Source organism: Mauremys reevesii, linkage group 10, assembly GCF_016161935.1.
Source record: "Mauremys reevesii isolate NIE-2019 linkage group 10, ASM1616193v1, whole genome shotgun sequence".
NCBI classification, from domain to species: Eukaryota; Metazoa; Chordata; order Testudines; family Geoemydidae; genus Mauremys; species Mauremys reevesii.
In genome coordinates this window covers 9,089,440-9,103,874 of record NC_052632.1, presented here as the reverse complement: position 1 = coordinate 9,103,874, position 14,435 = coordinate 9,089,440, and the positions used below count along the sequence as shown (strand labels likewise).

The 14,435-nt window shown below is 43.9% G+C and overlaps 1 protein-coding gene across 7 annotated transcripts in view; it reads right to left on the bottom strand.

Annotated features, from left to right (window-relative positions):
• Nucleotides 1-13,920, bottom strand: part of LOC120372852 (protein FAM169B-like) — a 53,265-nt gene extending 39,345 nt beyond the window's left edge. For 5 of the 7 annotated variants that reach the window (XR_005585219.1, XR_005585220.1, XM_039490290.1 and 2 more), the window contains exon 1: nucleotides 13,851-13,920. Coding sequence is in view for 1 of the 7 variants with exons in the window: in XM_039490287.1 (XP_039346221.1) it covers nucleotides 13,851-13,887 (37 nt within the window). In the remaining 6 variants the exon portion in view is untranslated. Of the gene's footprint in view, nucleotides 1-9,098; nucleotides 9,155-13,850 lie in introns of those variants that run through there. The other 2 variants (XM_039490287.1, XM_039490286.1) reach the window with 2 other exon arrangements.
• Nucleotides 13,921-14,435: the final 515 nt, after the last annotated feature.

The following is a 14,435-nucleotide window of genomic DNA, read 5'->3' as shown; positions in this document are numbered from 1 at the left end:
CACAAAGGGTTACCAGCCAAAGGGGAAAAAAAGAGTCATAAAAAGGGGGCCTCTCACTGCAGCCACAGAGGAGGTACCATATAACCATAAGGAGAGTAAATTTAGAACGGGAGGCCTACTGCATTAGAGGGATTCCAGACATTCCAGCTTTAGCAAGGCTGCAGAGCTGAAAGGGGCTGCCATCTTAAATAGCCGAAGCTGGTAAACAAGGTCATGACATCACATAGATTCTACAGCAACAGTATCAACAAGAGCTCACAGGTAGGTATCAGCCTTGACCTTTTACATGGCAACTGTGCTTTTTTTCTTTAAAAAAAAAAAAAGGGGGGGGGGGAGAAGAGAAATAAAAAAAATATAGATAGCTAATCTTTTGATTACAAATCTATAAAGCTATATTGGCATTCAGATTCCTGTTTTGAGCATACAGGGCTATTTTGGAAACAAACAGACAAAGCCACATTTTAAACTAAACACGAACAAGTGGCAATTTCATTTTGTTGCACTTTTTGTTCTCATAAAAAAGTCTGAGCCGGCTCCTCAGCTGGTGTAAATCAGAGTCTCCTCGTTCCGTCAATGAAGCGCCACTGATTCACACCAGCTGAGGATTTGATCCTTAAAATGAAAAGTAATAGTTAGAGATGAATATAAAGCAAGTAGGCACTAAAACCTGACATGCAGCACTCCTTGGTACTCCTGCCTGGAATCCCATATAGCTGTGTCAAATAACCTAAACTATCCTGTTTCAGTCTTGAACCCCAAATGCACCTCAGTTCTTTCCTGCAGCACCCCTCTTCCCAATACACACCCCTGCTATTCCAGCCCTAGCTTTTTCCAGAATAGAAATAGTTAACTGCTGAATTATGTGGTGGTTTTGTGAAGTGAACAAATACCTCTCTCTTGGAGGAAAAACGGCAGCCAAACTCACTTCACCTGGGATCTAAGGCAGATCATAACATAGGTTTCTTGATGGGAAATAACAACATGCATAAGGTCTATTTTTAAAGCCATAGCTCTAGTCACTTATAGGATGGGAGATCATTTTCCATCTTGAACTAAAATTGTGATGTTTTGTACATTAGACACAGACCTTGTCACTACTGAACCAGCAAGAATTTCACTGCATGGGTTGAAGTAAGCAGGAAATAGTTTTCCATAGCCAAAATAATTTATTCTTCTCAGCACAACAGAAAACACATGGTGGACCCTCTTGTATGTGAAATTCTACAAATGAAACTATAAGTTGTTATAATACCGAAGGTAAACCAAATCCCCCCAATCAAGACAACTATAATAAGGATTCAGTCTAACTTGCACAATCAGAGAAAAATGATGCAACTTAATCCTGGTTCCTACCACAAATAATTTAAATAGTAATTTTATATTATTTATAACCCCATCATATGACAATAGTGTTGCAGCAGTATTAAACTGCCACCACCCGTTTCAAGAGCTTTTTAATTACTCCAGTTTATTTAGTTTACTGGATCTCATGTTTTTATACACTAATTGTGTTAATTTGTCACTCCATAGTGAGACAGTTACTAATTAACTTTGCTGATTAGCTGGATCTTTTTATTACAAAAACTCAAATATTTTGAATCTGGTGCTAGTTTAATTTAAAAGTTAGTACATATTGTCAAAACCACATTTTCTGCTTGAGCATTAATCCAATACACCTCTATCCCGATATAACGCGACCCAATATAACACGAATTCGGATACAACGCGGTTTCACCTATAACGTGGTAAGATTTTTTGGCTCCCCAAGGACAGCATTATATCGGGGTAGAGGTGTATATCTTTTAATTATCACACAAAATACACCTGCCTTATCTTCAGTTAGAGCAATCTATTACTGTATCCATATATATCTACATCAATGTAGTTTCCTTAACAAGTTGGTAATAGAATTGTTTCAGTTTCCAGCATATCAAAGAGGTAATTAAGACACCTTAAGTACTGATCATACTCCTAAGAAACCTTTATTTATTGAATGGAGCATTTCAAGCATTATAGCTGTTTGATGCAGTAGTATTGCAGGCGACTATTTGTTGCAGTATGATTGAAAAGCAAAAAACATACTAGCCTTAGTGTAGATAAAGAATTAAAAATCATAGTGCACTGTACTAAGTAATTAATCATGTCCCCTGTGATTGCTGTTGCTCGTTCTGCAAACAGGTTGTAGAGAACTAAACTACATGCATTTATTAAGAACTGCACTTATTAAGTGCCCTTATTCATCAAGGAACATGTTTACATGACTGAGAGTAAGAACTATCTATGTGTGAACATAGGTACAAACACCCCCACCCCCAATATCATTCATTTTCATTGACACATACACATGAAAGAGAAAAGCTTGAACATGTGAGTCCTACCAGCTCAGAAACAAAAAGCAAATAAAAAGAACCCAACATTTATTATTTTTTAAAATTTAGGATTTTTAAGCCAATATCATTTTGTGGGGGACCTAACTCCTTTTTGAACACTTGGGGATGGCATTACAGTAGAACCTCAGAGTTACAAACACCAGAAGTTGCGAACTGACCAGTCAATCACACACCTCATTTGGAACTGGAAGAACACAATCAGCAGCAGAGACAAATAAAAAAAGCAAATACTGTACAGTACTGTGTTAAATGTAAACTACTAAAAAAAAGGGAAAGTTTAAAAAAAAAGATTTGACAAGGAAAGGAAACTGTTTCTGTGCTTGTTTCATTTAAATTAAGATGGTTAAAAGCATTTTTCTTCTGAACAGTAAAGTTTCAAAGCTGTATGAAGTCAATGTTCAGTGTAAATTTTAGAAAGAAGAACCATAATGAGTTATAATCTCTATTCCCGAGGTGTTTGTAACTCTGAGGTTCTACTGTGTTGCTTTCAAAAAAAGAGGGAAAAAGTCTTATTTTTATGCTAATATGATCAGCAATAAACAGCCTGAGATATATGCAGAAATCCACAATATACAGGAGATTTATTTCAAGTTTTCCTGTCGGTATCAGGAGTCCTTATATCCAAGTCTTGGGCATAACAGTATTTTATATTTTAACTTATCGTTCTAAACACAAACCACTTTGCAGCTTCATTCTCTTTTCTTGTGAACGAATCATTTGTCCAGATATCTATGATGGTCTATGCACATAAATTTAGGTGAACTGACACAGAAAAGACTATGTACATCACATTACTATTTAGGAGGGAATGGTCCTGTGATTAGAACAGGGACCTGGGAATCAGAACATCAGTGTTCTATTCCTGACACTGGCTGGATGTGTGACCTCAGCCAATCATTTAAATGCATACAATACCTACCTCATTACAGGCTTAATCTATTAATGTCTGTAGAACACTTGCAGATCTTTGAATGAAAAGTGCTACATACAAAGGCATAGGAGTAATATAATATATACTATAAAGAGCCCCCTTCCCTCCCCCTCTATAGACTGTCATATCTATACTATATGCAGTGTTACTGTAGCCACCCACTTCTCTCTCTCTCTCTAATATCCATACTATGGCTTCAATAATGTGACCGTTTCTAGGTTCTAGAGAGAGTGACTTTTTTGCTCCTCTAAATGAGGCACATATGAATACTGTGCCTTGCCATTAACCTCTCACAGGAGCAGAAGCACTGTGTTTAAACAGCAGCACTCAGTACCAAGTCTTATTCATTGCTTTAATTGAGCTTGTACAGTTCTAAGCATGTGGTTATCATTAGACTACCATATTTGTTTAACCTTTCAAAGGAAGGAAGAGGTCTTTGGCATGTTACCGGGAGTACATGCAGAACCTGACTCTCATATCCTGAATTTAATTGAGCAAGTACATGTCAAAAAACCAAGTTCTAGTGTAAATGAAACCTCCAGTAACACGGTAACAATGTGTGGTGGCAATAGAACTGATGGATAAATACTGTGGTGTGATATCTGTCCAACATGGCATGGCAGCCCTTAACCACATGCTGTACATCATTAACAGGAACAGTGTTCTTTCACACTGCATTACTTTTCACCCATTTGTCACAGGATAACCTGGGAACTTACAGAAAAAATGTTTATTGGTTTAAATGGGTTTTTATGTAATACCATCCCTGTACTATTTTCCATTAGCATTTTGACAATGAAGAGTTCTCCAGGAGGGCAAACAAAATATGAGTTTCTGTCTAAAAGGCATTGCTCTGTGAAAATCAGTAAGTGAAAGTGAAAGTGCTCCGGCAGTAAATAATTATAATCCAATTTCTGATTAAGTGGCTGGGCAGTTTAAATAGATGAGTTCTATTTAAGCAACTGCCACCATTCTACCACTTCAGCAAATGGATTACAGATAAGGGTTATGCATCTCCAACACAAGAGGCTATGGCATTAGGGAGCCCATTCATGTTCATAGGATTTTGTTACTGCCTAAAAAGGTTATGCCTAGCAGATGTGCGACTGGACATAGGCAAAGGATAGATGGATCTGATCCCGCGAGGACTGAGAATATATTATTGCCCTTATAGAAATCCATGGTACGCCCACATCTCGAATACTATGTACAGATGTGGTCTCCTCACGTCAAAAAAGATATTCTAGCACTAGAAAAGTTTCAGAAAAGGGCAACTAAAATGATTAGGGGTTTGGAGAGGGTCCCATATGAGGAAAGATTAAAGAGGCTAGGACTCTTCAGCTTGGAAAAGAGGAGACTAAGGGGGGGATATGATAGAGGTATGTAAAATCATGAGTGATGTGGAGAAAGTGGATAAGGAAAAGTTATTTACTTATTCCCATAATACAAGAACTAGGGGGTCACCAAATGAAATTAATAGGCAGCAGGTTTAAAACAAATAAAAGGAAGTTCTTCACGCAGCGCACAGTCAACTTGTGGAACTCCTTACCTGAGGAGGTTGTGAAGGCTAGGACTATAACAGTGTTTAAAAGAGAACTAGATAAATTCATGGTGGTTAAGTCCATAAATGGCTATTAGCCAGGATGGGTAAAGAATGGTGTCCCTAGCCTCTGTTCGAAAGAGGATGGAGATGGATGGCAGGAGAGAGATCACTTGATCATTGCCTGTTAGGTTCACTCCCTCTGGGGCACCTGGCATTGGCTACTGTCGGTAGACAGATACTGAGCTAGATGGACCTTTGGTCTGATACGGCCGTTCTTATGTTCTTATGAGGTGCTAAGCACCTTCAATTGTTATTGATTTCAGTGGAATCTGAATGCACTCAGCAACTCAGAAAATTGGGCCCTGTATGTCAAGCATTGTATTTATTTCCTAGAGTTTAGAAGAGTGATCAGAAGCTTGTGAAATAGAATGAATATTTAATCAATTTTAATTCAAACTATTTTTTTCTCCTTTGTAAGAAAAACTACATCTACAACAACATATTTACTACTGAGTTTCATAGTATTTTAAATTAAATATTAAACTCTCGGAATCTGGGTATAAGATGATAGAACTAAGACAGGGGCTTATTCAATCTTAAAGTTAACTTGCGCTGTCCCAACCCCCTGTAGGTTTTACCATAAAGATTCCAGCTGCGTCTATTTTTCTTCAAACTGTTCTTTGCAGCACTGCTACATTTAAAAAAGAAAAACTTGAAAACCACACCCAACTCACAGCACATACAAATAGAAATCCATCTGCGTAAGCATGCTACCTCCTGTCATATCACATAAAACACAACGTCTGGACTGACAAGCTTTGTACAAAGTTCCAATCTGAAGTATTTGAAAAAGGCTGAGGTATGATGACTCGGAAAGCAAGATTTATAAATAAAAATGTTGACACACCCTTAAACTATGGAAGTGCTACCAGGTACAGCTATAGTGTAGCAGCAAAGAGTGACAGAACATTTCACTCTCTTTTCAAAGAGATTAGAGATGTAAGATGGAGAGAGAGATCTCAGAGTGGGTCAAAGGAGATGTAGGTCTGAAAAGAAGTAGCATCCAAGGTTATAACTAACAAGAATTTTTTCCTCCCTCACACCAGACTTACAGCAGTGAAATTCCATTGACTTCTGTGGGACTACTCCCTGTGACGCTGGCAAACCAGGTGCCAGCTCTTGCCAACGCTTTAGGCCTCAGCTGAGCACTAACAAATTCATTTCTGGAAACCAGTCTGTTTCACCTGTGTGTTAATACGGTTAAGACGGGTATTGGACTTATAACAATGTGTTTAGACTTTATGAAATGCCTGTAAATTGCTACATGCATTAATCTCACTTACAATATCTATATTATATGCTATACGGTAATATTTAAGTTTTTGATTTATAACTGTAAAAAAATGTTTGCCCTGAAACTGTCAATCTGTCAGAAAGGATCATCTCCTGCTCATTAAGAAGGCTATCAAAACTAAATGGGCCATCACAACATGAAGTCTTTGTTAATTGCCCCTTCACACCCATGAAGAGGCTATGTTGGGGGAGAGGGTCAATTATGTTCCTGTTTAGGGCCCCCAATGGGCTAGCACCACCTCCGGCCCTAAAACACATTCAGTGCTGACAGATTGCTACAGCTCTGTCACCTTTTGCAACCATCAGCTGTAACTCATTTGTGTATATGTGTTTGCTGGCTTTAACCTGTAAATAACTCTCTCATTTCTTTTTCCTCGTTAATAAATCCTTAGTTATTTTACTAAAGGATTGGCTACATGTATTGTCTTTGGTATGAGATCTGAGATACAAATTGGCCTGGGGTAAGTGACTGAAAACAACCCGAATCTTTTGTAATCTTTGGTGGATAACGACCAACTATCACTAAGTCCCACTTGCCTGGGTGGCAACAGACTAGAATGCCCAAGGTGATTGTTTGTGACTCCATCATAAGACTGTTATAGCTCTTCAGGAGTTCAAATTTGTTACTGAGTTGGTAAAATCTCATTGTAGAACATACAACCAATTAAGGGTGTCTGCCCTGCTTTTTGACACTCTGCCCTGAGGTTGGCATTCACATTCGTGAATATACCGCTATAAAAGTGCAGTGAGAATTGGGTCCTTAATATCTACTGCCTCCCACAGAGCCCAGGAATGTGTGGAAAATTCTCAGGGCCGTACTCTTATTTCAGTTACACCACTGAAGTAAAGGGTGGTACTCCAAATGTACAATGGTGTTACTGGTGTCTGGCCCGCAGAGTATAAACTAAAAAAGGGATGCAGAGGGGGAGCTGGGAAATAATGGAATGTATAGCTGAAGGATTTTCTGTATAGAGAGAGAGGATGATTTGAAAGGAAAAGAAATAAAAAGATACACTGTATAACAGTGGAGCCTTTAGGAACCACAGGTCCAAATCTAGGCAGGGTTGGCTCAGTCCTTTACCATCACAGTCAGGAAAGATAGATGGAAGAAAGAGAGGAGGTTGAAGGACAAAACCACAAGTTCCCCTACAAGGGGAAGACAAATCCTCCCATAGTGATAAAGGAGGAAAAAGCAGGGAGACAGGAGTTGACATCTGAGTTTGGAAAGCAGTCCAGTTCGGAGATGCTTTTGTCCATAGGGGAGATGCTAGAAAGACCACCAGCCAGAAATATTTAAAAAAAAATCCATATTTTAAAGCCACATAGCATTTAAAATTATTGCAGAGCTACCCATTACTTCTTGCTAGCTGAGATTGGGGCTAAGAGTTAGCATTACATTCAATGGAGTTCCTCATTACTGTCAGTATTTACACAGTGCCATGGAGCAATACAGATACGAAAGAGGCAATGAGCCTGATATTCAGTGGCACCAAGCAATCTCAGCTCCCCAATAATTTCAGCTGAACAGTGGATTCTCAGCCCCTCTGAAAAATCAGGCTTAACACATCCCTGGTTCAAAGAATGTATAATCTAATGCCTCAATCCTGTAAGGTACCAAATACCTCATAGGTGGTGTTGAACACCCTCCACTCCAAATTACTTGCAAGAATCAATCTGTAAACGAGATTCCTTTCAAAATTAAAATGCATTTAATTTGAGCAAGAGAGGGAAGGAACAGAAACATTCTTCCCCAATGTTCTTCCATGCCTTACAGTCATCCAGACATTTTGATACTGCCAATTTTATTATATGAAAGTGAATACCTGTGCTACCTATCATAGCTCTCTGAGCCTGTCCTGAATTTCTTGCTTCAATAAACAACTGCATGCAGTGGAAGGAAATGTGTAAATATAGCTATTGTTTTTCTGTGCTTTTGTGTCAGCTAGTCTATGTCTTTGAAACTGCGCCAAAACCACCATAGTTATTTTTTTAAGGGGCTGGTGGGAATGTATTGTCTGTGCACTTGACATCAAATATGAGGTTCTTTAAATTTGGTTTCTATGGTCTCATCTGAAAAGACCACTTGTGGTGGTTAAAAATGCAAAAGGTTTTGACTGTAGTGCCTTGACAAACAGCCAAAGATCTGATGTGGGGAAAAAAAAAAAACAGCAAGATAGCTATGACCAGAATTGAAAAAACAAGGAAAAACACACGGCTTGATTTCAGAGCAGAAAATTGACTTAGGCTTTGCATAAACGACAGCATACCTCCAAGCTTGCTGATCTGCCTTGAAAAAGAGAACATACAGCCTCAAAGCAGAGCCTATTAAAAGGCATAATGTTTCTAAACAGCATCTGTTACGTACTAATAAGCATTACTTAAAGGACACAGGCCTTAAATTGCTACCAAACGTGCACTTCTCTGAAACTGCTGCAAGGCAACCTTGACAAAAACATCACATGACACCAAGGGAATCTGAATGATACAAAATGGAATTTTTATTTAATTTGGCTTGATGTTGTAACACAGCAAAAAAAACCATGGAGGCATTCTCTGAGATTTGTGAAGCTGTTTGTGGAACTTCACAGGAATGAATTACAAATAAGAATTACATCAGTGGAGCTGTTTGCCATCTGTTGTCAGTAATACTGCAAAGACCAGTCACCAGACTTCAGTTTCAAAGGTTAAAAATGCAACATTTTTAAGCATCCGTTGACCTCTTGGTAACCGAACAGGAGACTGTATACTTTGGATATGTGTGACCCAAGGGGCTGCCAGTCACTTTGCAAAGGCAACACAAAGCACTGTGTGTTGCCACAGAAAAAGCTCAGGAACCTCTTAGTTTAGCCACTGTTACCGGATGTGGAAAATTCATACTGACCTGGTTTCTAACACATCTGATGTTGCAAATTCAGATCTGGAGTTTTAAAATTCCACCTGTCCTGCAGCAGATCTCCCGCACAGGAATGTAAACTCTATTGATTAACACTGATTTCATGAACAAAAATAACAAAAATCTTTCTGCAGGACAGATGTAATTTTAAGGCTCCTTTACTGCAATTGGTAAGCTAGATCAGGGGTCGGCAACCTTTGGCACGCGGCTCACCAGGGTAAGCACCCTGGCGGGCCGGGCCGGTTTGTTTACCTGCCGCGTCCGCAGTTTCAGTCGATTGCGGCTCCCACTGACCGCGGTTTGCTGCTCCAGGCCAATGGGGGCAGCGGATAGTGGCACGGGCTAAGGGATGTGCTGGCCACCGCTTCCCGCCGCCCCCATTGGCCTGGAGCGGGGAACCGCAGCCAGTGGGAGCCGCAATCGGCCAAAACTGCGGACGCGGCAGGTAAACAAACCGGCCCGGTCCGCCAGGGTGCTTACCCTGGCGAGCCGCGTCCCAAAGGTTGCCGACCCCAGAGTTAGATACACTGATTAGTCATTTAGTAACTATCACTAAGGCCCCAGGATCATATGTTGTATTACCCACAAAAATGCCCTTCCCAGGGCCTGTGGGTACATGCAAACCTCAGGGCTCCTTGAAGAAGAAAGGTGGGGGGGGGGGACCTACATGAGAGCAGACTGTATTTAAAAGAAACAGCTGAAGTTCCAGGTGAGCAGCTGGCTCATTTCACAATGTTAGGGTTGGCACAGGATCTACACAAAGGGCAAATAGGTTTAATTTTAGATGGACAGACCTGCAAGCCTTATGGCACATGAACAACCTTTACTGTCACTTGAAGTCAGTGGGATTATTTTGGGAGTAAGAGTTGAAAGATCAGACCGCAAGAACACTTAAAGTTGTAGCATCTCAGTCATAGAGCAATGTAAGATCCAAAAACACAGCATGAGCAAGCAAAAACTGGCTCCAAGACATAGAGACTTCATTTTTTATTCGACCACTTGCCAATTGCTACTGAATTTTTTTTAAAACTTAAGTATGTGCAGTCAAAGAAATAAGGCAGAACAGTGACAATAGCTAGAAATGCTAACATGTTTTCCAGAAGAGAGAGGGGATTGGGGCCGGGTGGGGTAGGGGTGTGGGAAGAACCATTCAAAACACGAGTTGGAGCAATAAAAAATGACGGGGGGAGGGGGAGAAATGTTTACAAAACCTAAAGTGCTTGGCAGCACAAGATTTGTCTGGACAAGGAACACCAAGTTGCATTCATCTGGAGATATTTCATTTAAAAGCATCAGCAGACTAGCGAGTCTTCCAAAAAAGCCAATATCATTATTACAAATGTTTGACTTTCATAAGTGGCTGATTGCCCTACTGCACTATTTTTTTCTCCTATCTGATTTCAGCACATTTAGCCACGAGCAGCTAGAAGAACTAATGAACATCATCATTATTTTACTGAAGGGGATGAAGTAGGTGCTTTAGATAAATGGCAGCAACTTAAAATGTGTTTCAGAAGATAAATTCCCTTTCTCTCCATTTACCTGTTAGCTTGACAGATTAAGAAAGCACAGTGCAAAGACAGAGCATGAGAGAAAGCAGTGCAAAAGTTAACTGAGGTGATGCAATCGGCCCTTATCCAAGAGAGTGCATGAACAGAAATTCTTGGAAATGCTCCTAGTCAAATATAAACCACGAACACTATTCACTCAAGACTCTCTTGGAGATCCACTACTGAGCATGCACAAAGGCCCACCTGTCTCAAAATCAGATCCATTGCCAAGCATCAAATGCTAGATTGATTATTGTTTTGCTTACTGCTATAGATCTAAATTAGTATCTATTTTAGGGCAAAAGAAAATTGCCACATATATTGGCGTTATTTTTTTCATTCTCTCTGTCAGCCTCTGCTAGGGAGAGATACTCTTTTGCCTGCTACTAGAAATATTTGTAATTAATTTTTGCCTTTTTTTTTTTTCAATTTTCCAACATTACTTTACAACAAACATTTCTACTTCTACAATTATTTGTAATTCCATTCACCAGGGATTAACAAAGGATAAACTCTGCAACAATATGCAGGAAAGGCTCCCTATATCTCCATTCCATATCATACTAATCGAATTAGCTACTGTCTTGTGGCCAAAAGACAACGTAGTTACTACTCTGTTCTCCATTATTCTTGTTTCCTTTACTTCCTCTTAAACCAAAAGCGAAGTTTGGATGAGAGGATTACAGCACTGTCTTTAGCGTGAGACTCAAGCCTTGGATTTATGACCTGAAGATGTTTGTTTTATATACTGTGCTCCCTCTGTTCCTCTTTACTGTCTCTCCTGTGTTCATCTACTAAACCACAGTACCACTATATTCATTGATAGGGCTCTAAACACACTAAAGGAATAGGTGTGTGAAGGAAGTGGTGCCATTTTGACCGTGCTATTTTTCTGACTGTAACTGCTTTCTAATCCAAACCCCATTGCAGTAAAGGGTAGTCTTCCCATTTACTTCCATGGGTTTTGAATCAGGCTATAAGACCAGAAAGTATTATCACCTGTGGACCCGGAAAAAGTCTGATGGATACCTTGCAATAAAAACTCTAAGCACAGCTAGAGTCAGACTGTGACTGCACAGGAACTGAGCGAAATTTCCCAGGCACACACAAACTTGTTGCTGTGTGTTTTGGTAATTTATAGAAAACCTGAAGTCAGGTCTTTAAATCTAGCTAGATGTTGCCATTCAAGTGGTCTACAATACACACACTACTGAAAGACAGCATCCTTAATAAACAGCATGTCTGGTGTGATAATTTATGTAGGGACCAGCAGACTTCTGCAGAAGTGGTTGCTGAACATGCTGCTGGAAACTAATCTTGGTCCTTTTCCAGCCAGCTCAGCCCAGAGCAGATTGTGAGAGGCAGTCACTCACAAAGCTCCACCAGAGGGGTCTGTTGTGGCTGGGTGGTGCCCAGAAGTTTAATATTGTTTCAGGTCCAGCTTGGTAGCATCATTAAAGCTCAGTCTAGGAGCCTGCCTGGGAACCGGGGGAAAGGGACAGCAATGCCAGGGGGCAAGGTGACGGGGGAGGCGGGGCACCAAAGAAAGCAGGGATAAGACTGGGAGAATATAAGTGGGCATTGGAAAAAGGAGTAGGAAAGAAGGGGGTATAGGGCGGTGAAGGACACAGGGACAGCAAAGGGCCTTTGGGCCCACAGGAGAGGTAGTGCCAGGGCTGGAGGAAGGGGGTGCAGTGCTCTGCGGGGAGGCAGTGCCAGGACAGGAGGAAGAGGGTGCAGTGCTGTGTGGGGAGACAGTGCCAGGGCTGGAGGAAGGAGGTGCAGTGGTATGCAAGGGGGCAGTGTCAGGGCTGCAGAAGGCGGGGGGGAGGAAGTGCCGTGCAAAGGAATAGTGCCAGGGCAGGAGAAACGGGGCCAGTGCCATGCCGTGGGGGAGGAGGGCAGTACCAGGGCAGAAGGAAGGGTAGCAGTGGAGTGCAGGGGCGGGGAGCACCAGGCTGAAGGAAGGGGGAAGTGCTGTGGGGGGGCAGTGCCAGGGCAGAAGGAAGGGAAGCAATGGCGTGCAGGGGCGGGGAGCACCAGCCTGAAGGAAGGGGGGCAGTGCCGTGCGGAGGGGGCAGTGCCAGGGCTGGAGGAAGGGGGGCAGTGCCGTGCAGGGGGGGGCAGTACCAGGGCAGGAGGAAGGAGGCAGTGCTGTGCGGAGGGACACTATCGGGGGTAGGAGGCCATGGGGGAAGGGGCACTGCTGGGGGCAGCAGTGCCAGGGCAGGAGGAAGGAGGCAGTGCTGTGCGAGGGGCACTATCAGGGTAGGAGGCCATGGGGAGGGCCAGCAGTACCAGGACAGGAGAAAGGGGGCAGTGCAGTGTGGGGGCACTATCAGGAGTAGGAGACCAGGGGAAGGGGCAGTGCCAGTGCCTGGGCAGGAGGAAGGGGGCAGTGCCATGCGGTGGGCACTGCCAGGAGTAGGAGATCGTGGGGAAGGGGCAGTGCTGTGCGGGAGGCAGTACCAGGACAGGAGGAAGGGGGCAGTACCTTGAGGGGAGCAGACGGGGCAGTGCCGTGCCCGGGGGCAGTGGCGTGCGGGGGCAGTATCGGGGCAATGCCAGGGCAGGAGGAAGGGGGCAGTGCCATGCAGGGGGCAATGCCAGGGCAGTATCGGGGCAGTGCCATGCGCAGGGGCAGTGCCATGCGCAGGGGGCAGTGCCAGGGCAGGAGGAAGGGGGCAGTGCCGTGCGCGGGGGCAGTGCCAGGGCAGTGTCGGGGCAGAACCGTGCACGGGGGGCAGTGCCAGGACAGGAGGAAGGGGACAGTGCCGTGTGCGGGGCAGTATCGGGGGCAGTGCCGTGCGCGGGGGCAGTGCCAGGGCAGGAGGAAGGGGGCAGTGCCGTGCGCGGGGGCAGTACCGGGGCAGTGCCGTGCGCGGGGGCAGTGCCAGGGCAGGAGGAAGGGGGCAGTGCCATGCGCGAGGGGCAGTGCCAGGGCAGGAGGAAGGGGGCAGTGCCGTGCGCGGGGGCAGTATCGGGGGCAGTGCCGTGCGGGGGCAGTGCCAGGGCAGGAGGAAGGGGGCAGTGCCGTGCGGGGGCAGTGCCAGGGCAGTATCGGGGGCAGTGCCGTGCGCGGGGGGCAGTATCGGGGGCAGTGCCGGGGGCGGGCAGTGCCGTGCGCCGGGGAGCGAAGCTGCGAGGGCGGGGGACGCCGGGCGGCACCGACTCTCTCCCTCCCTCTTACCCGCCGCCGCCGCTCTTCCTGTTTCCTCAGCTTCCATCACTTCCTCCGAGCGGCCTCCTCCAACCCCGCCCACCCCTTCTCCCCACCCTCCTCCCCTCCCCTAGACAGCCCCCCCACCCCCGCAACCAGCCCACGCTGCCTCGCGGCGCCGCTTGGTACCTCAAGCTGCGGGCCAGGGCCACTGTAAGTGGAGCTGAACAGCAGACACTGCCCGCGGGAACTGAGGGAGCCGGGTCTGGGATTTGCCTTCCCCGAGCCTAGGCTTGGCTTCGTAACGATGGACGGGAAGCTGGATTCGCATTGACATAAACTAGCCCGTGACCTGGCTCTGTAGTGCTGCTACATGTGTGTATACGTGCATGCAGTGTGAGAGTCCAGGCTACCATGAGAGGTGAAGGAGTAACCTTAGCTCCCGCTGACCATGTTGTAAAGGGAGACACATTCCCATTGCTGAAAAATCCTCTACAAAAATGGCCTCATTAGACAGACTAAGTCATTTATGAAATCTTCCATTTCTGTGTATGGCGCATGTACTGTATTTGTATGTATATTACACTTAAATACTGCAACACTCCTATAAATGTA